The 27,823-nt window shown below is 39.6% G+C and overlaps 1 protein-coding gene across 8 annotated transcripts in view; it reads right to left on the reverse strand.

Annotated features, from left to right (window-relative positions):
* megf11 (multiple EGF-like-domains 11) overlaps positions 1–27,823 on the reverse strand; it is an 80,230-nt gene that overhangs the window by 37,121 nt on the left and 15,286 nt on the right. For 5 of the 8 annotated variants that reach the window (XM_085461912.1, XM_085461908.1, XM_085461914.1 and 2 more), the window contains exons 2-7: positions 26,468–26,596; positions 23,240–23,348; positions 21,901–22,002; positions 21,420–21,520; positions 17,153–17,245; positions 16,972–16,992 (exon numbers count right to left, since the gene is read on the reverse strand). In XM_085461912.1, coding sequence (XP_085318038.1) covers positions 16,972–16,992; positions 17,153–17,245; positions 21,420–21,520; positions 21,901–22,002; positions 23,240–23,340 — 418 coding nt within the window. In that variant the 5' untranslated portion in view covers positions 23,341–23,348; positions 26,468–26,596. The remainder of the gene's footprint in view (positions 1–16,971; positions 16,993–17,152; positions 17,246–21,419; positions 21,521–21,900; positions 22,003–23,239; positions 23,349–26,467; positions 26,597–27,823) is intronic. The other 3 variants (XM_085461913.1, XM_085461911.1, XM_085461910.1) reach the window with 1 other exon arrangement.

The raw sequence follows: 27,823 nt of genomic DNA on the forward strand, positions 1-27,823 counted from the left end.
TGAAGGGGGTCCCGAAACACTGGGCTAGTGCAGTATTGCTTTTGCGTTTGGACAGACTAGAGACTACATTACAGGGCTCTCACTGATTTGATCTAATCTGCTCCTGGCCTCCAGTCTGCCATGAATGAGCTCCCTGAAGGTTGAGCTGCTGCCACGCAAACGACCCTGGCACATTAAACTTGAGGGGTGTGCGGGCGGTGGTGGTAATGGATGAGCAGTTTAACTGCAACTTGGTTTAGCAGTCTATAAGCACTCATCAGAGCTTCCTCTGCTCAACAGTGCTCCCTCGACACAGCAGAAAAATGGGCAGTGTCTCTACAACTTAGAGGCATCATAACCTCTGGTTTCAGTTCAAACCTTGGCCACATTAGTAGAGATGGCATTTTACATTCTTACATGCACAACTAAAAATATAATATCAATTTAAAAAAAAAAATCAATGCATAAATACCAGAGAGGCAGAGAGAAACAGAATAAACCAAAATCTATCCCGTGCTTAATTTGCAGACTTTTCTGGTGCTTAGGAGCTCAACAAATGTTACTATTTGAAGTTTTAAACCTCCTTTAGCTTCCAGTTAGAGGCACATTGAGAGCAAAGCCCATTATCTTGCTGTCTCTCTCCTACATGGAGGTTCGGAAACTTTACCCAGTAGTCTTTCACTCCCCAGCTCTGCCAGCATTTAACTGTGATTAAGGAGTCAGAGTTCATGATGAGCTGCGGGCAAAAACAGAGAGAAATAGCAGAAGAAAGTAGCATGTAGCATGAAGGCTTCAGCTTCCAGAGAGAACAGCTAAATTGTGTGTGGTGGTGAGGACTCCTGTGGGTTTTGGTCTGTAGGCAACAAATCCCACAGACTGAAACCAGAGAAGATGCAGTCCAAACCATTAGCTGGTCTGGCCTGGGTCACTGTGTCTAACCAGAGGACACATACACCATCCAGCCTGAGCTCTCAGAGCTCATAATGTATAACAGTTAGAATGTGGATAACCTCACACACAGGGAAAGGTCCAATCCCAGGATGCTGAGTAAAATCCCCTCTGCTGGAACAAAACAGATCATGAAGGGCTACCAGCAGGTAGTAAACTTCTGAAGGTGATGTCCAAAGAATAGGCTGAGAGAGCCATCATGGTGGTGCTGAGCTTTGAAGTATGCTCAAGAGCCTGCATAATCAGAGGCTGGCTGAAACAGGATTAAAACCAAACAGCTTTCAGCAGCCGACTTCATTCAGGAGCTCTCCTGAACTTGGCAACTTACAGCAAAATGTTTGTCACTGTTCTCGACGAGGAGAAGTCTGCGCCGCTGAAAGCTGCCATAAGCTTCTCCAAGCTAAATTCGAAATGAAGGCCTCAGTCAAACTCTTTAAACACAGAATATCTTTCACCATTCAAATGGCGCCCAAGTTTTAGACATCATTTATTCAGCTCGACGGAGGGGAAAAGCAAACTTCAATTACAATTATAGTATAAATGCTGGCTAGTGGTGGTGGATGGTGCAGACGGTTGCTTTCTCCTTTGCCCACTCAAACTGTAAAAGCCACATTATTGCTACTGGAATATTTGGCAGGCAGCCTGACTTCACTCCCCACTGCCTGAGTCACTCACTGTCACATAACTATTATTAACACACACTGTTGACACTTGAGGAATAACTTAACTAAAGACATTAGAAGGGAAAACGCTCTGGCGCCTGAGAGCCTTTTACTCCACGCTTACTTTTGAGCAGAGCTTGTAGCAAAGCAAAGCAGTGTGACTCATTGTCTTGATGAGTCGCCTGCATTGCCTCATGAGCAGAATGCACCTCTGAGTTTCATATTGTCTGGACCGCACTTTGTTCCACTAGCTTTGTTCTTTTTTTCCCCTTCTTTCCTTGACAGATCTGAATTTTCAAATTATACTCATGGTCAGAATTAATGCAGACAAGCCACCACTTACAAATGGCATAAAGAGACAGACTTTCTTTAGACATTTTAAATGTTAAAATTATATATTTTAAAAAAAAAAAGAACAATGAAACAATTGTTCCTACAATTTAGCTGACACGAGAATATGTAATACTCTGCTCTTCAATCAATATGAGCTATTTGCAAAATGAGTTATTAAAAAAAAAAAGCCACGCTCAACTATTCATCACAGCTCCCTGACTCATTGATGCAGACTAACTGAGTGAGAAGCAGACAGGGCTGGGACAGGGTCTACAGGGAAAGTGATGATTGTTGTGTAAAGTGGTAAATTTGCACTGAGTGATAAATGTCTCTGAGCTTTGTTAAACCTGGGGCTGTAAAAACAGCCAATACGCTACAAGACAGGTCCTACTGGCACCTCCGTGCTCTGCTGACACCCATTATGCTGTTATTTATTAGTCCCCAGAAAACCCAGGCACGACAAGTAAAAAGTTTAGATACATCCATGAGAGCTTGACAAATGAACTTCTAAATATACAGAGGGAACTGCCAATAGTTATGGGCGCCGTTTTGCTGAACTGGAATAACAGCATGCTGCGGCTTCTGCTGTTGGGCGTGTCTTTTGTCCTGCCCTAATTCATCTTAGCTGAGACCCTGTGTGCTCGCATCTCCCTTGGGGGAAAAGCAGCACACAATCAAGCTAACAACACAAGGTCTATGAGCAGAGTTTGCTGCTCAAACATTTCACTATAATGCACCATACACTTCCTCCTGATACCACCTTGCAGCTGGAGAAGAACTAACAAGACCTGACTGTTGCCTACTTGGAGCCACAAAACTAATGAGTGAATAGCTTAATTCTTTTAGGACTATGCATTACTGATTAAAAAGTCTGGCCTTGTTCTTTATCTTGAGGAGGATCTGATCATTTGTCTGAGTTCTACTCTATAGGATGCTAACATGGATCAATAGAAGTACTGCAGCCAGCTCCCCTGCAGCACAGCTGTAACTAGGTTAACAGGGCCAGTGGCTGACTGAAACCGACAAGGCCAGGTCATCTCACGTGTTATTCCAAACGAGCACTTAAAAGTAACGTTACTAAAAAGAGTGCCCCTCAGTTTCTAATAAAGCTGCCCATGTTGAGCAGTAATGCAAGCGCCCTGTGAGAGATGCTCTGCCTCATTGCAGTAAACCAGTCACTTGTTCAACACAACCTGACATGGCTCATGAAAGCCTCTGGATCAGCAAATTGTTACACAGCCCACTGCTCCTTCCAATTAATAATTTACCCTTCACCCTGTCCTGCAGAAAACAAACCCTTTGCTCTCTTGCCACAGGACAACAACAAAAAAAAAAAGCAATCAGAGCAAAGGCGGGCATTTATCTACAGTGCACAACAATACACAGTGACCCGGGTATAAATAAAGCCACGACTGTAGCACTTCAAAGACATAACACACAGCAGTAAATCAGTCACCTGGAATGGCATGGTCCCTCCAAAAAACAATGTCAACCTGACAATACCAACTGTTACCAGACTTAATTTGCACATATTGATTTCCTATTTTCAATTATTAATTCTAATTAGGATGAAGTAGAATCTGCCATAGGGCAACGGCAGTCGATGTGAAGGGGTGCGCAATCAAGAGAGTGGAGACTGATGTATATTCATATAATGCCAATACAGCCACCCCTACCATTGTACCTATATATTTCCCACGTGAAGTTACTACTTTCTAAACCAGATTTACAGTTATTTTCCAGATTAAGCCTGTACACATAAAACTACAGGAAGATGAAAGCATTTACTTAATGCGCCTATAATTAGGATCCAGTAGTTTCATACAGTGGCAGGATTCTGCATTTACCCTAAAATTTGTGTAATTTAAGTTCAATAAAAATATAGCTCAGTCTTTGCTTGTAATAGAATATCGGAGTTACTAACTCACCCCCACTGCAAATTGGTAACTTTGTTTGCACAAAAGAAACATTAGTAATCCACTAAAGAGAACACCTTAAAAGGATCTTCCAAACCGCTAACCTTCAAAAGTCAAAAAACCTGCTTGGTGGAAAAACTTGGTTTACCACGTTGTTGCTGTGTGGCTCTGTCAACCAGTCATGCTGCAGTTTACATCCACGTCTGTCGAGACTCATGTGTAGAGGAGACCTTGAAGACATTTAACACGTGGGCACCAAATAGTAGTGTTAACAATTCAATATCTGACCAAATGTGAAATATCACAACCTTCCATTCAGTTCTCTGCTATAGCAGGCTCAAGCAACAAAACATATTACCTCCGGCTACTTCAGCAGTCAGCATGAAATCATTTTAAAGAAAAAATCTCAAGATAAGACAACGTTTGACTACATGGCACTCCTTCTTGTTGTTGCCTCTGGTGTAATTGGCTATATTGGTAAAATCATATTATGTTTTGTTATCTTTTCAACCATATTGTGCACTTTCACTGCAGCTCTGCACTCATTTTAAAACACATGGCTTCAGTGTAAGGGGTTGTTGTGTGCCTGGTATCACAATTAGAGATTTGTGACTGGCTTTATTTGCATAAGTAGTCTTAATAAATTGAGTCCTAAAGAGGAAAAGCTGCAGCTGTTGAATTTATGTGCATGGCACTAATTAGTTGAAGTCCTGTGTTTACGGTATGAGTTCTGTGGGTTTTATGTGGATTAACAGATTATCACCTTCTGTAGATATCAGTGTATAGAGTCTGCTTTGTTATTACTGTGCATATAGAAGCTCAGAGGAGGCACGGCCAATCACAGGTGGATTTAGCAATCGGAGGTGCACGCTTGAAAGAGATTCTTTTTTTTTTTGCAAGGTTGTTTTAAAATCTACATGACATGAATTATCTATGTCTACACCAGACTGCTCTACTGAAAATAGCAGGTTATAAAAGCAGGTTCTGTTTTTTGCATTGTCAAACAAAAAATTAGCACAAGCACAGCATATCATAATATATAAACAACACAGCATCCTGCAGGCTGCTGCTCTAATGGCAATCCCCTTGGAGCCCCACTACACTGTATATTCAATATCACACACCAGAAAAGCTTTAATTGCACAGTGTATCTGCATTTTTATGTATCATTATATGCCAGTGGGACTGGTATATAACAATATTTTTTAAGTAAATACGTACTTTTATTTCATTATCATTTTAGATTTTAAAGATTTTCTTTAAAGTTACCCTTAAGTAGATACAATGAAATTGCCGGTATTACTTTTGTAAACTAGCACACAGACATTAACAAAAAAAGCAATTTAAGAAAAAATAAAGCTTAAGAAAAAAAACACATTTTGGTTTTACCTTTCAAGGTTATAATAATGATTGTTTTAATTATTGATTAATCTGCTCATTTCTCTGCATTACTAATCTGCCACTGCTCAGGCCAGAAAAAACATGAACCACACATATCCATCACAGCTTCTCAAGAACGTAACCATCAAACTGCTTGTTTTGCATGACCTCTTCCTTATAACTCACTACAATCATGACAGGGTTACTTTAGGCAACAATTATGTAGTTATTCTAATATCAAGATTGTTGACAGTTATTTATCAGCAGCAATCAATGACTATGTCCAGTATCAATCTGAGATGGTATCAAGTGGTTCATTCATAAACTAATGTACTACTTAAGCATACTTGGTGGATAAAAAATACATAAAAGATGAAAGAAAAAATATCTTACTTTTGCTATTTTTTGAAAAATGACAGCAGCGGTTGTGTTTTTATCTCTTAAAAACACCAAAGAATAAGAGAGTAACATTAGTAACATTGGTTACTTAAAGCCACTGAAAAATTCGCTTTAAGACTTAACAAAACCTGCAATCTTAAACATAAATAACCAAAAACTGCAATAGAAATTGAGTTTAATCTTCCTCATCTGGACAGTGAGCACAACTTTAGATCTGATTTGATTGACGGCAAGTTGACAGCATAAGGGAAACCTCAGACTTCTGTCTCACTACACACGGGTTAAAAAATGCTCAGTAGATCCCGACTCATAGAGGATGCTTTCAGGTTAGACCTTACGGAGCTGAAGCTCCTAATACTGGGTATTTATTTCATCTTGCATGTTTTTAATAAAAAGGGTTAAGATAATATTTATGGGTAATATGAGTCACTTTTTATAGATCAACTGAGCTGCAGCTGAGCGTTTCCTAGCAGCAGACACCTCAGGGCAACCAATAATAAAGCACCTGCAGATGGCATAGGCAGCTTTTAATATGCACATTTAAGTTTGCTTTTTTTAAAGCGTATACACAGGAGCGTACTTGATTTGCTGAAGTGTTTTGAAAACAGGTCTCATTATTGGAGAGTATCCTGACAAAGTGATTGGGGAAATCTCAGCTGACCAATCAGCACTAGCAGAATATTATATGCAAAATAAAAAATATTAGTAAAGTTTAATTTTAATCCTGATATAAAATTAAAACTACATTAGTAAAAGCTGAAATCAAAATGTAACAGTTTGGTCTAGACATGGGAGTATATTTATTTTATAGTCCAGCCCCATTCATTCAAATTCACTACGGACCGTCTTAAGAGTGCCCTCTAGCCAAATAGTATCCGGTGTCACTTAAGTAAAGAAAGGAACAGACTCTGTTTTTTTCAACTAACTCCACTGAACCTTAAATTAAAATGTAGAGGGGGGAAAAAGCATTGTGTTAAATTGGAAAGATTTGAAGACAGCCAGCCTACTGACAAAATAATTTTTCTGCAGTTTTATTGTCTCGTTCACATTGTTGTGAAGTAAAAACAAGAAACATTAAATACTTGGAAGTCCTGCTAATACTTTTTATTTAGACACGTATATGACTTTGTGGTGCTGTGTGGAAAGGAACCCAGAAATGAATATTGTGCAGAAAACTTGAGAAACTGGAACCATGCAGTTTGAGCAGATTAAAGCTAAACTGGAAATAAAATAAAAATGCAACGAGTTTCATCCTGAGCTGAGAAAACAGGTGTTAAGCCTTGACAGCATTAGCATCTAGGTTTACATGTATCCAAGCTAATACTGTCAAGAAAACACCAGGCATAAAAAATGTTTAAAAAAAAAAGTCAAAGTGTGAATGTCCATCTGTCAATCTGATTATTGAATTCCCTAAAGCTTGAGACACGCGGCAATAACAGCACCGGAACTCATCGACTAACACAGAGAGGTGCGTAAATGCAAATTTTCTGTTGTCTCTGCATTTTTAACCACTCCTCGCCACACAGTGTGAGCAAACAAAACTTGCTAATTGTTCTCTCAAAGCCGTGATTTTATGTGTCTCGGGTGTCACGGCATATGAATATCCCCCCACCGCCCCACTCCACTGTAAACACTTAATATGATTCATCTTAAAGGCGGTCAATCAGTGCGCCTATCCACCTACCAAATGAATCCCAACAATACAGAAACACGTTCGCACATTGAAACACAAGGATAATTGCTTTTTAATGATCTCACATTATGCAAATACTCATCATGTAGCCATCAATCTTGGAGGGAGTTTCTACCTGCCTGACCACCAGTTAATCCGACACACTGACGTATATTATATGAGGAAAGTTATGAGGCAAAGACTTTTATGTACAACTTTGTCAATTTTTTTTAATTGAATGAAATAAATAGCCAAGAGAGAAACCCAGAAAAGTGTTTGTTTTTTTTTCATTGCTATTCATCTAAAATGGGCAAAATGTGGCACAGTCATGCATTTAAAACTATATTAGCACTGCATCTTGGGAAATATTTGAATATGCGGAAAACAGGAGGTTGAAAAACCAGAGCAGTGCATTATGCTCAATGAGGTAAAAAGAGTAGCGGCACAGGGTAGATGGATACCTGAAATATGAAAGGACAGAAACAGGAAAACATCTTGAGCCTTTGATTAACACAGAAAAACTGTAGATTAAGAGTTTTTCCTTTCTATTTCCCTCCCCTATTTCTCTCCAGGATAATATGGGCCCTTTGGAGATTTGTCAGGGAAAAAAAAGGAAAATCCAGAATTTCAACTCAAATGAACTGCTGGCTCTGAAAGCAGCGTTGTTATCCCAGTCTCTGAAACTTGCTGGCCCATGAATTATTCTCCCCGATTCTCAAAGTCAAAGTGAAGAGAAAAGTATACAACAGCAACTTAGGGAGTACTGTGTGCGAGTGGCAGAGAGAGAGAGCAGGAGAGAAATACTGTAGTACATTAAAGAAGCAGCAAAGAAATGAATTAAGCCATCTGGGAAGAGCAGGGTCAGCATGGGGCATAAAACCACCCGCATGACATTTATTATAAGAGAAGAAACATAGTTTAAAAATATCTAAAACTAGACAGATTTGCTCATCGGTCAGGTTTTGATTAAAAGTTTTAAGGAATAAACAAATGACACAAGAGAAGGGAAAAAATCTGCCCAAAAGCTTTAAGAGTCAGCAGAAGGAACAGTGATATTGATCCATGGACCTTAACCCTCTTTTTGTTCTGTGGCAGAGGGCGAATTTGTCATTCATACTACAGTATGCCTGTGCCTGAAATGGAAGTGAGTCCCAGAATTATAATACAAGGGAATGTTTAAAGTGTGAAATCACATGGTGTCAAGTTTCTTTGCTAATCTAATTTCTCAGGAGGGACTCATCACTTTGAGGATGCGGGTGCCTGAACCAGTAAGTCAGCATTTTCTGTCTTTTATCCATCTAAACTCAATTGAAAGGTCTTAATGAAGTGCGCAGTACAGGACATGATGGACTCCTATAGGTAGGTGTGCTTTTTTTTTCTAAACATTGTACTGGTTGGTGATGTGTGCTCACCCAATCAGGGCAAAAAGACAATTTTAGTGGCACTGACGACTAATTTTAGATGAGCGTCTGCAGAACACAGATTGGATCATCATGAATACATCCTTGTGTGGGGTAACGATTACATTTCCTCTAAAATTTCCTTTGATCCTTATCATCCAGATGCCCTTTTGTCAGTGGTTAAATCCCAAGCTACATCTCTTTGTTCCAGTTAGTATGCCCTAGCTATGTGATAGCATATCTTTGCGTTTTGTCTGTTTCCTTTTTTCTTTGTGGCAACAGCCATCAATTTAATTGAATTTCTTGGCTTTTAATGTCTGCATTACTCTAATCAGAGAAGAGTAGAGTTGTTTATCTCGACCTTGGTAGAATTAGCAGAGGGTATTTGTGGAGATGTAGAATTAGCAGAGGGTATTTGTGGAGATGTTAATGCACAAACAATTCTGCAAGATTGTAACCTCAGCTTTTATTGATCAACTAGTCCAAGGTGCTTATAGACTTTCCTGACACTGCCATGCACTCAGGAACTGTCTCACACACACACACGCACAAAAAAAAAAATTCTTGCGACAAGCTGCAGTAAACTCACACCAAATATAAACAATAGTTTTATTCTTTTGTCAGCCTTGTTTGCGGGTGGATAATTTTAAGATGCTACCACTGGCTAATTCATCAATCACAGACAGTAGAAAGATAGGGCTTGTACCAAAGTAGGGTCCAGGGAAATTTGCTATCTCACACAAACAACATGCAATATAACCTTCTGAGAGGGTAGCACGGCTGCAGGCGAGGCAGAACACAGCGGAATGCAAAATACAACCCCAAATACCCTAGGGCCCGGAGGCAAATTTGATTAAAAGTTTGTTTTTCTTCACTCTCAACAAACGGAGGAGCTCGTCGATGCGGCACTGACAGTTAATTGGACTTGGCAGGGCCACGAGTTCATTCGTCAGCATTGTGTGGGGCTGGCCTAGGAGGAGCAGGACAATCGATGTCCCTCAGGACGGCCTGTAATCACTGCAACACTCCAATGAAGTCCAGGGTTAAACATCAGGAGATTGCAGGTGCACCAAAGCATCTGAGAAAGACTACTAATATGTTCCCTCTCCCAAAGCAAGGCAAGGACACAGCAACGCAGCACCCAAAGGACTGTGGCGATCCTCAAGCTATTATTCTTATCATAATGATCATGAGTCCAAGGTCCTGAGAGGTGATTGGGGCATCTATTACTAATACTTTGCTAATAAAATGTGATATCTGTATATGCGGTACAAGGCAGAAGATATATGTGAATGTGTGTGGATATGATAATTTACCCTTTATTTGTGCTTTCAACTTAATAACACTGAAGTATATATGTTTATAAACCCCATTAAATCTTGTGAAATTTAGCATATGTACTAAGAATAACTATCTGGGTACTGGGACTGACACAAGAGCTCAGTCTGAGGCGTCACAAAATGAAGCATGGGATATTAAAGCAGAAAGCACATTTCTACTACACAGATGGGAAAGATGAACACAAATAAATCATGGCAAAAAAAAATAAATTCATTCCATGATTCTAGCTGCTTTATTGGGTAAATACGGAGAATTCTCAGCTTACTAACACAAAAACATAAGCAATCATACTAACAATAATCATACTTGAGCTACATTCACAACAGCTGACAGGCATATTCAAACAATAATACGACATCATGACTTTTAGAAGTCAAATCATCATGGCTGATGATACTACTACATACTTACTGGGGGGCAAATGACTACAAACATTTTTTTAAGACCATGAGGAGTCTGGCCTTCTCAGGTTTTTGAAGCCACTGGTCAGAATAGAAAAATAATGACACCGATGGATGGGAGGAGTTTTGTCAATTCTGTAGAGACCTAACAACACAGATCCACAGTGCATTTTGACACCATGTGCAACTGTATCCAATACTCAAATGACTGAAACAAACAACGCATTAGGCCAGAAAAATAAGGGTGACTTATAGGCTGTAACATGATCCTAAAGCTGCTTTGTTCTGCATTAGTATTCAGGAGATATCTTATCTCTCTAAACTGTTATCATAGCATTTCAGCTATTTTAGACACACTGACCTTCTCTTAAGGACAGGAGATAAGGCTTTTTAATGTCCTTATTAAATCAAGCCATCTATACAGGCTCTCAGAGCTGGGTGGTGTGTTCCAGGAGTCCTTAACTCTCTCTCTCTCTTTCTCTCTTACTGACTAATGACAAGCATGAGGGTGATAATGACCCTCGGAACTTCATGTTATACCATCCTAACCATCACCATGCACCATGAGTATGACATCCACCTGCTTTTTATATGTGAAATACTAAGAATTCATACATGCATCTCTCTCTCTCCTCTCATATATATATATATATATATATATATATATATATATATATATATATATATAAAATCACAGTATGCAGCAGACATATGGATGTACAACACATCAAACCTTGAAGCAGATGGGTTACAGCAACTGGGTGCCACTCCTGTCAGCTAGAAAAAAACAATTAAGTTGCCTAATCTGGTAAATGTCCTTTATCAATGTCTCATTCAGATGTTAGGGAGAGAATTTGGTGTAAACAACATGACATTATGGATCCATCCTGCCTTGTTTTAAAGCTTCAGGCTGGTTATAATGGTGTGGGGAATATGTTCCTGGCACGCTTTGGGTCTCTTAGTACCAACTGAGTATTATTTAAACATCACAGCCAGCCTGAGTATTGTTGCTGTATTTTTTCCGACCATATCCATTCCGTTATGACCACAGTGTACCCATCTTTAGATGGCTGCTTCCAGCCTGCTGATGCGCAATGTCACAAATTTCAGATTATCTGAACAATGTTGAGTTCACTGTTCTCAATTGGCCTCCACACTCATCAGATCTAGACAGATAAGATAAATAGATTCTATCTATCACACGCATACATACAAAGATACATACCTAACCCCCACCACACACACACACACACACACACACACCTACACACACACACATACACACACACGTCAGGCATTCTCCCAAAAGTAATGGAGCAGTGAGCTCTTGGGGAATAATAAATCCTGCTTAATGGGATGGTACAAAAAAATCTTCAGAGGCTGGCAAAGTCAATCTGCATGCTTGGCCAATGAGGCTTGTATGTACAGAAAGTATAAGAGACATGTAAGTGTGTGTGTGTGTGTGTGTGTGTGTGTGTGTGTGTGTGTGTGTGTGTGTGTGTGTGTGTGTGTGTGTGTGTGTGTGTGTAAAAGATTATGATTATTGTACTCAGTGAGAACATTTTTCAGTAATGAATATTTAATTCATTTTGGATGTGTGCACGTGTGTGTGTGTGTGTGTGTGTGTGCTTGTCAGGTTGTAGCCAAGAATGCTGTCAGCTGTGGTGTGTGCGCCACATTTCATTTGATGGACTCAATATCAGTCAGGTGAAGTCTCTGCACAGTGATTTACACTACACATAAGTCACACGAGTCAGTGTGAGGCATGCAGGGAAAGATCTGAGAGGCGTGTTGTCTGAAGCACGTCCTGAAACATCTCTTTCAGAGCCCGAGCAGCGGCATCCACATGGTTTAATCTTTTCTGTTTAACAGTCACCACTGGGTTTTAAAATTGCACACAACCAACTCGAATTACTAAAGTTAGCATGCAAAGTCCTTCTTAAGTTCTAAATAGCAAGTAATGGACTATTAGTGAAATAAAAAGTTTAACGATTTGTGCTCACTATTTCAACTGTCCAAGACTATAGTTATATATTAAGTTGTTAGAGTTTTGCTTTTGAATGCAAGGCACTACAAATTTTTCCTAACTGCACCCAAATAGTAAACAGAATGACAAGATATATATATCAAAGTTAAGATCATGTGGACCTTTATTGTTAACTGCACAAATTAAATAGGAAGTCGCCCACATTACCTGTTCCACAAAAAATTTCACAATGCCCCCAAGTGGCAGTGTGAAGCTACAACATGTATATGCAGGCCTACAAAGCTGTGTGTGGAACATATATACATAGAGACTACCAGCACGCTACCATGTCGGGACCTTAAGCACAGCTTTTGCATACTTGGCAGTACACAAAATGGCTCCGCCATCCACAGGGAACCCGGAGTCATTCACAAAAACAAACCTCTGCGAGCACAGTAGGCCTCAACTGCACTGATGCAAGCACACACTTGCACAGCGGCACGAGGCTCTATAGATCGGTCCGTCTTCTGTCCCCTTGAGAAAAACTGTTGCCTGGGCGCTTTGATCTATCAAAATGAATGAGGCAGTTGGCATCGACTGAAATAAGCAGCAAGGAACCCACTTCAGAATGATAGAGTTAGAATATTTATAGTTCTCCAAAAATGCCTCTTTACATGCTTGTATAATGAGGAATTCAATCGATGTGGAGGTCTTTTTAAAAACACGATTCACTTTTTTTGCTTGCTGTTGTTGACGTGCAGCCGTCATCTCAAAGAAAAGTGACTTGTTGAAACACACATGCTCACAAACAAACGTTCAACACTCTGTCTCTAAGATTAATGAAGGGAGAAGTTTCGGGAGCAAAGTAAGGTGACATTTGGAGTGATGTGTCAAGTGAGAGTGAATCTCTGTGTGCTATGCCGATGTTCAATGTAATTCAGTCCCTTGGTCTTTGACAGCAATGCATATCAATGTCCTGCTGCTGTGGGATTGGAGAGAAACCATCTGGCTTAGATGCTCTTCTGAGAATAATGTGTAAATACTGTCAACGTGTGCCAGAGGGAGTCCTCGTGAGAGTGTTTTTCAAGTCAAAATGAAGTTTAACAGCTTCTGGTCTGTTGGTCTTGGTCGGGCTACTCTTTCGTTTTACATCTACAGTTGTTGGGGCAAAACAAGCTAACAAAGCTAAAAGCACAAATCATTTAATTCTGTTTGAGCCACATTACTGTGATTGCAATCCCAAATTCCTAAATCCAATAAAAACAAATCATTGATTTAAATCCATAAAAATGGACAGTTTTAGTGGTCAATTAGCATTTGTAACATCTGATCTGGTGCAGCATAGCATAAAAAAGCCATTCATCAGCCACATTTATCAATTAACCATGTGTATAGCACACACAGCAATAGCTGCTTTGCCATCTGAATACATGAGGGAGGAATATGTTACCTCATGGGCCACGGCTGACCAAACACATTAGATTTGGCTGTTAAGTGTGATAGATTTCTTTTTAGAATGCAAGGGAAGCTTTGCGGTTAACAAACCTGAACTACTTCTTGGACTTTCCAGATACTTATATCGGTGGCATTGATTCTTAGAATCTCTGCACAAGTGGGCGTACATTTTCCACCATGATAGGGGAAAGAAATCTCCAAGAAGGCTGAGGAAAGAAACATTAAAAGCTTCATATGCACATTTCTTCTCCCCGAGCACCAGGAACATATCATTATCTGACTGAATCACATGACATCAATGATAGTGCTTCATTGCACCTAATATTTTACAAGCGATGGCAGTCACGGGTAAATATACCTTACGACATCTATCTTGATCATTCTTTTTATTTGAAAGCTGTTATTACTGTAGCAAACAGTGACCCGGTGTGACAGACTCATCAAGAGGGATTAAATCACAAGAGCTGAAAAATACACGGAAATAAAGGAGGGGAGAAAAAAAAAGGACCAGGTCATTTCTCTGCAACTTCACGAAGAGTCTACTGCTAAACCCAAGAAACTCATAAGAGTCTCTAAAAAACTTTATATAGATTTTATTCAATAAACTGATAATACTCTACAAAGATTTGATTTCCCGTTTTATCTCATACTGTGTGCTTCTTTTTTTACGCTAACATCTAGTATATTTGCTGCAAACTACAACCAATAACAGCAGTAGCATACATCAGAAATCTAAAATGACTAAAGACATACTGTTCGGTCCCATGAGCAGAGCTCCATCTATCTGAATTGCCATTGCAAAAATAAATAAATAAATCTGCTGCTGTCCCTGCTTTATTGAACCTAATATTTTTTGTCCATTTTTTTTATTTACATGGTGGAATTCCTATTGTGAACATTGTTATTTCTCCAAGACAAACTCTACTGACAAAACAAAGTATACACAGTGGTACAGAGAGGACAAATAGATGCATTTCAATATGAAAAGAAGAGAAAGCAAAAGAACAGACAAAACAAGCACAACATTGGGGGGAAAAACGGACAAAAGCAAACATTAACAGGTACAGGGCACTCTTTCAATGCCCTAAACTGTTAAATTAAAAAATAAACAACTGATTCATGACAAGTGATTAGGAGAACATTTTCAAGACCACGTTCCACAAACACAATGTGCAGGCATTAGAGCAATCACACTAACCAACAGCGGCAATTAATCATTCATCACTCTGGGAAAACAAAGCCTCCCCTCAAAATACTCAAAATCCACACATGACAGAAAGCAAGCATCACTCATTTGCTTTTTGTGGTCCACATCTACCAGTGTGTCCTTGAGATGAGTCTGAGACACCCCGGGACTCGAGGTAGGTCACAGGGCAGGTCTGGTCTCAGTGGGAATATAGCTTCAGGCCGAGAAAAAGGATGAAATGTTTTCTGGCTACAGCAGGTGGACAACAGCAGGCGAAAACAAAAAAACAAACCAAAAAAAACCAAAAGAAACCAGGCTAGATCTCTCTTCAGCCTTCACCACCACTCCCAGCACAATTTACTGACTTTCTCCCACCTTATCGCCTTCCCTTTTCTGGCAACAAACAGTGCAACTCTTTATTTCCACCACCTGACCCATATACAAAACTGTTTCCTGGTGGGTGCTGCTCCAGAAACAAAGTCCAAGCCTTTGATCCAGCTCCAGATCATTGGCTGAAAGGCTGTCACTTCAGCTTTAGACCGCACAGCATCCCACGGCAGCTCTTCATCTCCAAGCCTGGACGGCACACTTTTTCTTTTTTTTATTTTAATCACATTCACAAATCCTTTGTCATATGATGAGCTCATTTTGCCTTCTCACCAGCTATGGAATTGGCTTTTATGTGAACACAAACACCTCAAGTCAAACATAATAGTGGTAAAATAAACAGCAAATAAAGCATGACATTGATTGTGTTGGAGCTGATTTGGTGTTAATGTGTGTATTTCAGCCCACTTGTGCCATAATATGAAGCCTGCATCCATTTGCATAAAGACTTTTACCTAACCGCCTCATCTGTCTGTGCTGAGCGAATGCAGAATTTACAGTGAAAGACAAAAAAAAAACCATGCTGCACCATTTACACGAAGGAAAAAGAGGGCAGATTTAATTTAAAAATTGGCACACATTCCTTATTTCGACAGATGAAAGCTCGTAAATGAAAAAACCTGGAATCATGCCTGGTATGGAAATCTAAAGTTATGAATAATGCCTCTGTCTCAATCATCAAGTCTGTTTTAACAAGGTGGATTAGCCAAGCGCCTGCAGGCTCAAACGCACACACGGCTGCACTCCTAACCAACTAAGAGTGGGACAAGAGTCCCCGAGGGCCCTGAACCTCACACATCCTCCCTGTTGGACCCTCACCAGTCTGTAGGAGTGAGCAGCAGCAGCAGCAAACAGCTCAGGCTTGTCATTTATGCCCATGAATCCACCTCCGATAGGCCACTGCTGCTGCGCAGGCAGCTGATTTACACACAGTTGCTAATCAGCGAATGGCTCTCCTGCTAATGAAAACTCATAGATCTATACAATAGCACTACTGATTTGATTTTATCTGCCATAACTCATTCCTAAATATGCAACGGTTAAATGCAACTGGGAGTGGAGAGTTGAAGTTAAGAATTAGAGGTCAGAAATGTTGATGCAGGAAATGGTGATATGTTGCCATGGCTATTGCTATATTTGCCCTAAGTATAAAAGGCCTTCTGTATCTACATTTCTCTGCTGGCATACGTTTCACAAAGGAGAAAATAGACTCTTCCCTCCTGCCTGGCCTCAGTGACACTCCAGCATTTAGTTGATTGCAGGATGAATATGTCTAACTCCACCCTCCCATCCAGCTCTGGGTGCTGAGGAAACCCCAGTAAATAGAAGACCAATACAATGGCTTGTTTCAGCTTGGCACTGATTCATCATCGCACTGAACAAGCCACGGGCATCAGTCTAATCATGATTAAGACCATAACAGAGAGTTTGGTAGACACGGGGGGAGGGGGGGGGGGGGGGAATGCAACCATCCATCCATCCGCTATATTCATCAGGCAAATCACTTCCACTTCCAGCAAATGAAAATGAATTCATTGTAACTTACCTGTTCCATTGGCTGTGCTTGCTAAGAAGAGAGGATACAAAGCTGAGCAGCTTTGAGGTAGATGGGCATTGTGGCAAAACACACTGAGAGCAAAGTCTTATGGACTAACTGGCTGTGAAGCCATTTAGAAATAAATGGGTCTAAATGGTTAACTGGAAAATTAAAAGAAAAGTGCCCTCACCACTGGAGCAGTCCAGTCCTCCCCATCCGGGCTCGCACTGGCATGTATCGGGAGACACGCAGCGACCGTGGACACACTCCTCTGTGCACAGAGCTAAAATAGACAAAGACATTTCCTCATCAGCACAGTTTATAATTGCATTGGAACACACACACACACACACACACACACACACACACACACACACACACACACATACACACACACAGAGTGTAAACCGTCATTAAAGCACTAATAAACAGCATAATGAAAAGCACCAAGATAACAGCTGAAAGAAAATGGCCCATAAAACTGAACACTCAATATCTCCTGAATACCATCAAAGGACTGAATCTTAGCTCTGGCGCTCATATTTAACATCCATCTCAGCTACTTGACAATAGGCTAAACAATTCGTTAGCAGCCAAAGTCCTTGGTCAACACTTGGTTTATCATGTAGCTTTACTTTCCACAATGACTCGCTATCGGCAGGTCGAGGCATGACGGAACAAGCTGTAAATCCTCCCTAATTTGATCAGCCAGTGCTTTGTCATATAGTGATGCTTTAATGTAGCAGGTCCAGGCACTGCAGTGTTTACTAAGTATGCAGTTTTCTTGATCATTCATATTGAACAACACAGCGCCCAATTGATTGGGCTGGCATTAGTATTCTTGCAAGTGTGTTCACAAGAGTTGGATTTTTTTTTTCTTTGAGCTGGAAAATAAAGTGACCCATGTGGATTTTTTTTTTCCACAGTGTTTCAAAGTAAGAAGGAAAAGGATGACAAAAATAGGTACTTAGCATTAATAACTATATGGCAGCCAAGGTCATCTGGCCAACAGGGTTAAGACAGACAGGCTCTTATCTGAGGAAGGAAACACGACGAGAGAGAAACTCCGCCTGATGGGAATCAGCAGTCCTCTAACATGGCCTGTGGAGGGATAATACGCAATCCAAGGGCGGCAGAGCAGACAGTCCATGCCCTTAACTGATCAGAGCTCATCCAACACTCCAAGTTCTGCTTCCTTTGTTCCTTATTTTTTTGTGATGTGGTCAAAAGTGAAAAAGGGACAGGGGATAGCATCTAGCAGTTTTTTTTCTTAACAATATAAGTCCTGTGTTCAACACTATGGCACCCATGCTGCAGGCACAGAGGTCAGGAGGAGCTGGCTGCAGGCCTGAACAGTGCCGCTATAGATTATCACTCAGTCAGGCTTCGATTAAGCTCCACCACCAACTCAAAAGATGCAGCAGGAAAGGAGAAATAGGAGTGAACGCCAGACAGCAACAAGCTGGCGCTAATCGCAGAAATGCTCCCACGGCAAAAATGGTAAACCAGAGATTGAAAGATAATTCAGGGCAGATTTTCTGAACATCACTCTGGCAGAGAACTGTCTAATTACAGTAAGCCAGCAAAAAGAAAAGGGGGAAGAGCTTCAACATTTGTGCTGACGAAGGTAGTGAGATCGACTACCTGTAATCAATGGGCCCACAGTATGCAGAGTATTCAAAGAGAAGAGGAGACGAATTCAATGTCACCACGATGAGTTGATTTCGTTTAGTTTCAATCAGCAAATTCTGATCAGCGAGAACAGGGAAATGCAAATGTGTCACATCCTTTAGAAAAAAAAGAAATATGGAAATGAAGTTTTGAATATGGGAGAAAGGATAAAGCGCACCCTTCTCCTGAGATCTGAACCGGTGTACTGAAGGGATGGCATAATAAAGTAGGAGGTAGGTCTTTCATTTTAATTGAAATTCATGAATCACTCTGCCTAACTCATGTCTAAGGAATCTGTTGGAAAATTGAGTCTTTCATCTAGATAAAAGGCTAATCTAACTCATTATGCAGAGGTGTTATCAGGACGGGGAACAATGGAGCTAATTGGTGATTGTCATGCAGTGTTAATAAATTTAATATTTTTACCCAGGAAAACCGCAATCTTTTAAAATGTTGGATATTATAAATCTTTACTGTCCCTTCCTGTTGTGGAAAGCTTTCCTGCAGTAACCAAAAGGAAAAAAAGGGTCTACCAGTGCCATTTTTTTTGCCAGTGTTTATGATTCTTGTAGTCGTAGTGCTTTGTAGTGGAAAACGCTTGAAACGAGGTGATGCAGCTGATGGTTGAATCATTCTAAGACAGATGCCAGCAGAACCTATCAAACAACTTCCTGCATAACTTCTTTTCCGGGCCTCTGTCTAGCACAGAGACGATTTATTTTAAAACTGTCTTTGAAACATTAAAAAAATTCAACAAAGCCAAAAATGAAAAAGAAATCACAGGCACACGATCCCTTTCTGGAGCCAAATCTCATCATCTTACTGATGGTGAAAGCTCAAATGTGAAACTTATCAAAACCCGACTAATTCTGCAGCGAAGGTCTTTTTTAAAATGGACAGGCAAGAGTCACGCAGGAGTCATCTGGCCTAAATGTTTTGCGAAAAGAGAGACTCAGAGCCCCGCAGAGCCTGTCAGCCTCAGAAGATATTACGAGCTGTTGTCATTAGTGAGCTCATCTTGCTTCCTTTGCACAACTGTAATAATCATGCTTATTAGGTGGGAAATGAGTTCCTCACATCCTCTACATAGACTAGTTACATATTAAGCTAATGACTTACGACAGATCAAAGGTCACAGAAATAATAAACACCTCTCATTGGAAACTTCAAGCACTAATTAGAAAAAAGCAGATCAAAGTTCAGCGTATCACAGAGCGCCTTGACAAAATGTTAAAAAAATAAAAATCACTTCTTACAGACAAAACGAAACACAACAACAAACAAAGAAAAGGCATCTTTCAAGAGTGTCGGAAGCATTAGCATTTTGTGTGTTTCTGTAATGCTTGCTCCACATCCCCAAATTCATTAACTGCCTCTCACTGGAGCTAATGTGAGTGCTGATGTGGTGCCATATGACAAAAAAAAAGAAAGGAGGCAGGATTAAAAGGCAAACCCTCTTGAAGCTTTTCTGACTCTTAATGAAACAGACTTCATGGGGAAAAGCTACACTAAACTAACAATACACAAGGGAGGGATATTTTACATTCAGTAAACAATAAAATGTCTCGAAATAGATGACTTGAGTTAATTTTGGTTCGATTTCCTCTATAATGCTCCCTTTTGTCACTGCATGCAAAACAGCTTGGGGAGTACAAATCTCTTAATCCTAGTAGTGAGAGTGCTAGGATTAAAAGAGAGCAGTCTGCAAAGCCAGCAAAAAGCAAAAACTGCCCTCTTGGCCCCTATCAACTCAGTCTCCTCTATTCACCTGACACAGGCCGCAATGGCCTGATACTGTATTATACAAAAAAATAAAGCACGCTTATTGATAAAGACGAGCCAAATTCAAGAGGCGGCATCGCAGTTAGCAGATTCACCTTGTTAACACCCTGAAAAGACTATTAATGAACAAATGTCTCTGTTGTCAGTTAAATGGTTAATGAATACATTATTGATCAGTCTGCTCCTCACTTCTCCAGACTCCCATATAATCACACGGGGTCTCACTCTTTGTTGGCTGACTTCCTGGGGAGCTGTTACCCCGAGGCTAGGAAAGCTTAGACAAGGACAAGCTCAGCTGTGGTCAAAGAGCACACGGTGGGGTTACTATATCAGAAGCTAGCTTATGTTGCAAAAGATGATGAAAACTATTATTGAAGACCAATTTTAATTAAATTCTTTTTTAAGGCAAATGAAATATTCAGTGAGGTCAGCGTAACAAATACTGTGAACAGCTTGCAAAAGTGTTCAGTTGAATGCGTGCGAGTGAAATTATACATTGAAGCTATTGAATTGACAGTGAATGACTGTTTTAAGCGCACTGTTACAACCTAATTTTCAAGGCCCTTGCTCTTTTAAGTTATTGAAGTCTGTTGTGGTTTTATGGTGGGTGCTATACATCCTTGGTCTGTAACCAGTATGCTCTCGGCTCGTTAATTTTTCTCATTGTTATACAACTTCAATTAAGCTACTCTAACAGAAAGAGCAAAGCAGGGAGCAGACCATGTTGTAAAACAGTGAGTGACCTTATTAAATCATGCTCAGTCATTTTAAATTGACTTAATCCGCATATTATACATGGTGGCACGCTAGCAAAGAAGGCAAGAGTGGACTGCTATTGAGGGATCAGACAGGAGACTTGGGCAGCAGCGGCGAAGTTGCGTCTTTACTTGCAAGCCACTCAGACTAAAAATCAATCCTAATATTTTATTTTCTTAAAATCTCCTGCAGATACAACCTGAAATGTCGTGAGCAAAGACTTAGGAATTAAAAAAAGGTGCACTCACGAACACACAAGTCTCCGCTTTCAAAGTAACCAGGGCAACACTGCGAGCGGCGCCTATACATGGTCCTCACTCCCCGCCGGTAAGCTGTCTTATAGCTGATCCTGAAAAAGCAGACACACAGGGACAGCTACGTGAGGTAAAGAGTGATCCTTTCTGAAGGACAGGAAACAAACAAACTCGAAACAGTAACTTAATGTTTTGTTGTTATTTGTCATTTTATCAAAGTACGCACAGAAAAATCATTCTTAAGTGGAATTTTACCCCCAAATAAAAATCCGCTTGTAGGAGGTCTCTGTTTACTCATTTAGTTGATGGAGCTATCAACCTTGATGAAGCAATTAAAACATAACGTCTTCAAAACAACACAATTACAGTCACTGGCATCCTCTGGGGGTACAGTAAAGGTCGTGCTACTTATAACAAAAACAAAAAAACAAGTAAAATATAATAAGGAAACAAATTCTGAGACCTACAAACTCACCTGTGCTTTGTGCATTTAAACCAGTTGAGGATGTCTGTGCATCTAGTGTAATAGATCTGGTCGAATGGGTGAGCATAGGATTCCTGGACAGTCACCGCATAGCTGAAAGACAAATGTTTAAGGACACCAGTTGCAGAAAAAAGGACTGTACCATACTTTCTTGTACTCTGGCTTATTATTTCTACCCCTTTAAATTGTGGTAGAGATTTAAAATGTATTCTCCTCTAAATTTTAGATTCGGATGCTGTGCTCTTTACTTTTTACATTTATTTGACTCCTAGAATTTTCAGCATGGTTTCTGTTTAAGATCTTAAATGTAAACAAGCGCCTGTTAAAATCTTGAAATGCCGGTCCTATAGTCTCCAATAATTTTGGCTTTCAGTCCCTGCCACAGGCACAAAGAAAAGCAGCCATTAGTCTCGGCTTCTTGTCATCTATTAAATGTCTGAGTGTTGTAATAAGCTCTACCTAGGAGAAATTTACCCTTTGAATTTTTTACATGGTTTGACTTAAATAACAATTTTAGAAAAAAATGGTGAAAGGTGGCATTATTTAAAAAATATTAGAGGGAAGTCAAACATTTTAAATATTTGAGCAGCCAAACTTTGTTTATTTTTCTTTTTTGTGAATCATCACAAAAAAATCATTTTTTAAATCACTTAGACCTAACCCTACCCTAACCCTATTAAACTGGGTCAGGTTTTACCAGCTATAGCAATAAAATGCTAGTTATTAAGAATCAGAAAGTCACTGATCCCATTTTCAACACAGTGTCGTTTTCCTGCATAGTGAAGCTTTGACTTTAAAATAAAGGGTATGAAAACGCTAAAAAATAGTTGATATTTATGATATATGGTCTGCGGATATTGGAGGACCTAAAAGCCATAACCATACTGCCCACTTAGGGAATCCATTTCGATGCCAACAAGGTGGAACCACAAAGTACCCTCACCTTGGTCAGGCAATAATCCAGATAATATATCTTCACAGCTTTCTTTCCTCCCCTTTGCACCACAGACAGAAATTATTCCTGCTTATTTCTCATAAGTGACACTGCCCAGCAAAGCTAATAATTATTCAGGCTCTGTGGCATTCGCGATTGATTGGGATGAGAGTACACTGATCAATCTGCCTGTGTATTTCATTTGAAGCAGCAGCACCTCCCATCTCTCCGAACTTGGCAACTTGAGCCGCTGTGAGATCAATACTGCTGTATGGACTTTGACAATAGATCAGAACTTTGGTTAAGAGAAGATATACTGAAAAAGTTTCAGAAGTGACAACGTCACTCATACGAATCAGCGTTTTCAGACGATTAAATACAAGGGAATGTGCTTACCTCTCCCAGTGGCTGCAGACATTGGGGTCATCTGGGTTGAGACTCAACGCACTGGTGGTGAGCGCAAGGAGCGAGGCCAGCAGAGGAACTGATGACCCCATCCTTCACTCTAAGAAGGAAACAGGGAGGAAATGTAGACAGTTGGGTGGTAGATGATAATTTCATTACATTTAAAGGAATAGTTTGACCTTTTAAAAACTGGCTTATTTTATTCCTGAGAGGTTTATCACATTAAGCTTCATTTGCTTGTTTGTATGTTAATGTGTTTTGTGTATAACAAGCTGCTTGAAGCTAATTGCCCCTAGTGGGATTAATAAACTTGTTTGTATTATATTGTGCCAGTTTGTTCGGTAAGGCTGATGTAATTGCAATTTCCAGGTTCAAATGCTTTTGATGACAAACACAAGCGTAAACTCTCCAATTGATTCATCAATACTCTGAATACTCCAGTATTGTGATTGTCTAGCAGTTATCTCAGGTGGAATAATCAAGGGTACAATATAAGCATCAAAAAATAACAGTATTTAGAGGTTGGGAATCAAAAGGTTAGCAATAGGCTGTGCAGTTGGTCTGTAGGTTTTTGGACAATGACACCAGGTTTAATGTTGAGCTCGATCACAGCTGTTCAGACCTTTCTATTTGTAAGTGTCCTCACTTTTTGGGACTCTTGTTTTATAATGGTAGACATTAGAGATGCATGAGTGGCGACACAAAGTTCCCCAAAGTAAACCATGGGAGATAACTGTGAAAAAGTTTTTATATCAAACAACCTAATCAGACACTTAAATCACCCTCACCCAGATTAACATGGACATAGCTAACAAAGGGAAAGAGCACCGAGGCAGCTGCAAGTCAGCAGCCTCGGTATTAGCAAAATGATCAAAGAAGTTATGAGGAAAATGATGGATGAAAAAAAAGAAAAAAGGGTTGGTGTCTGGTGAATTTAAACAAATTGGAAAAATATGTAAGTGCAATTTGTTTTGTTATACAAACTTGTTGCACCTGCTTTTGTTTGAGGTAAAAATATATCAGGTGAATATTCGTGTACAACAACTCACGTTGACTTAATTATTTATACCTTTTTTCAGTAGCAGAGAATTGTTTTGGAAATTGTTTAAAGAAGAGAAGATTCTGTTTCTTTCTGTAGTTTTGGGGAAAATGTAAAGTTTAATAATTTATTTTATTATGTGAATAATATTTTACACTGAAGAAAAGTCGTTTTTTTTTGTTTGTATATGCTCTCATTTGTCATTCTTAGAAAAAAAATTGCAATTGGCAAAAAGTCAGTATAAGCATGTAAAAAAATAAATAAATCAGAAATTTCAATCAAAAACGTACAACTGGTGAATCTCTACTGCATATGGATGGTTACCATGGATATGGCTATTGACTAAATATACAATATATCTGGGATACTATTGTTTTGTGGGACTTGAAGTTTGACTTAACTGGACTATTTAACTCTCAAATACACCATAGCACTTTGTCCTCTGAGGTACTTAAAAGGACACGAAACCTAAATTTTTAAATATCATTATTTTTTCAAACCCTTTAGTGGTAACTCTGCCATAGAGTAAGACTCAACTGTGCTAAGCTAAGCTGACCAGCCGTTAGCTATAGTCCCCATGTAGTGGTGCATTTTCTTAGTTTATTTCCCATAAAAAACACACCAAACTATTTTATTTAAGTAGTTTTCACCTTGAAAACACTGTGTGTTCAATGGACACCTACTGTAGCAGCAACCTTTGGACCTTCTGTATAGACGTAAAGTGTCTCACTTGTGTTTTCTAGGAGGCAGCTTGCATGCCATTCAGAAACAAAAACAGGGAAAAAAAACTTTTTATTCCACACATAAGAAAATGGAATTCTGGTTATATATATTTTTTATTTATTTATTTTTTAGAAAGAGGGGCAATACATATTAATGAACATTTTAACAAATGTAAATATGCCAGATTATAGCCTTGGGCTAATTTCCATGTGCAGACCCTCTGCTTTGCATAGCTTTGTTGGTAAACTGTGACAGTCAGAAAACTATTGCTCCATGTCCTTGATGACCTTCTAAGATGCATGTGCTGGCCCACCAATCTACTACATCTGCCTAAACAGAACAGATTCACAACAGCCAGACGAATTAATGGAGTATAATATCCTAAATCACAAAATAAATTTACATAATCAAGATCAACCATTACAATTGGTGCAAATAGAAGATCATAATAAAATATTTAAATGTGGCTCAAGCAGAATATTGGGCTAAGTTATCTATGGCTCTAATATCTACAGAAATGAAACCACCCAGTGACAGAGACAGACAGGCTGTTTACCCAATCAGGATTTTTCATTAGGCAGAAGAAGAGCACATATCATCAACAAAAGTGACAATGACAGATTAGGTATAGAAGTCCAGGTATAACACGTGCATGACTAACACAGCAAATTTCAGTTTTGCACAGTAGTAATAAAATACACAAGTACGAAGTACACGGAAAATGTTACAGCGTGGCATTTTGAGCAAAAATAATGAATTGTAATAAATTCAACATGATGCGTCTTTGTACAACTCAACATGTAGTAATACATCCATGTGTGGGCTGCGTGTGCTCTGCATGTGGTTTGCCGTGTTATGGGGATGTGTTCAATACTTCAGAGTGACTGTATCCAATAACGCACAAATTCACATGTTCAGCTAATCTTCTGCATTGATAGATGCATGTAGTTCACTCACATGTGAAAGAAAATCAATCAGAGCTCCACTTCCTCTGAGCAGCAGTTCATCTGAACAGGCAGAGGTTAAAGCCATGTTCATTTCCTTAACAGGATGATTAATCAAGATACACATGTGTTATGGGCTACAGCTGCTCTCATATTCAAGCGCTGCTCTGAAACAGTCGGGTTATACGCTACTACAGGGACACTGCTTGATGAACCAGAAAGCTTTTACTGTTTCTTTGATTAGACCATCTTCCTCTGCCATTTAATCTGAATGACTGTGGACAAGCTCAATATTTTTTTTATTTATTTTTTATTGTTCTCAATCACTAGTCTGAAAGGGGGTTAAGAGGTAATAAAATTGGGATTATCCTAAATATGTGGCAAGATTAAACAAATCAATGACTATTAGTAAGCTTTAGAGTGTGGTCTGCAAGCAAATTAAGTGCCACAGTGCCCTCAAATGAGGAGACAGTGACAGATCTAATAGCCAGAGGCGTGTGGCCTAAAGCTCACCTAATCTTGCAGCCTGTGGTCTCTGGGTGTTTTCGGTGGCTGCTGAGGGGGCTCTGGAAGCAGAAAAAACACAGAAGTGCCAGTGTGCACACATACACTTGCTGGGTGAGGTGATGACAGGTCGCAGATCTGTGGGAGAGAAGAAAAATAATGAGCTTATGATGACACACAGAAGACACATGCTTCCTTGCTCGCTCTCACATGGACGCACGCACACAAACTCATAAATTTCTTATGGGATCAAGAGTCTCAACAGGCATATAGTTCAACAAAAGCTGCTCTTGAAAGGCCAGTTTACGCTGCGCAGCCTCCACATTCGAGCACACGGTTCTCATTTCCACCTACCTGGTATCCACATCCACACTAACTTACCCACAGGAATAAAAGCCTGCATTAACTCAAGAGGGGCTAATACAATGAACTCTCTTCACGTTTCAAACTCTGTGAGTGGTTTGTCCACAATGTGACAAGATCACATTAACTGTGATCATTAACAAAGCCTACACAAGGTTTATTGCAATAATTTGGAGAACATTCATGTGTTTATCATTTTTCTCATTACATGGCTTTCGCTGGGAGGTCAGAGTGTAGGTTTGAGATTTTTTCGTCCTTCATTTGCTATGAATTCTAAATTAAGATGCAAACACAGCCACAACAAAATAAAGGCTTAATAAATACTTTCACATCATTTCTTATTCATGTAAATAGTTTCCAAGGCCCGGCGATGAGAGGGAAGACTAAAGAATTACTGTAGGTCCCCTTATTACGTCTGCTGAACATTAAGTCAGACTATGCTAGTCTGAAGCAATTTTAAATCTGCAGCACAATTATACAGCCGGTCAACAAATACAAAACAATGCACTCCCACTGTTATTACAACAAGCATCAAGAGAATGCTTGATTTGATTGGGTTAAAATTATCACCGTAATTATTAGGTTTGTGGGGGAAAATAATCAATACAGCATAGTATTGCAATATTTTGTCTATGGATATTATGTTGATACAGAGACACCAAATATTGATATTTTATTAAATAAATTAAAATACTGTGGGAATGTTAAGAACAAGCCGGCTTGAGTAAGCTTTCATTAAATTAGCTGGGTGCACTTAGCTTGACAAAGCTATGCCTATATTCAGAGCAAGCTAATGGGTCAGTCACACAAGTAAAAAATAGGATGGAAATCTTGCATCTACAATAAAAGGAACAAAAAAGAAAACTCCGTGGCTACTTTGTGATTGTTTTGAATTTTTTCACCAAACTGTTGATGGTGTTGCACACTATTGATCACAAGGTCGGCTAAGAGGAGGCAAACTTTCTCCAAACAGTCACAGTCTCACTTGGGATGACTGCAGTC

Source organism: Copadichromis virginalis, linkage group LG7, assembly GCF_057382275.1.
Source record: "Copadichromis virginalis isolate Kocher_CV1m ecotype Utaka linkage group LG7, C_Virginalis_male_GT1.1, whole genome shotgun sequence".
Taxonomy (NCBI): Eukaryota; Metazoa; Chordata; class Actinopteri; order Cichliformes; family Cichlidae; genus Copadichromis; species Copadichromis virginalis.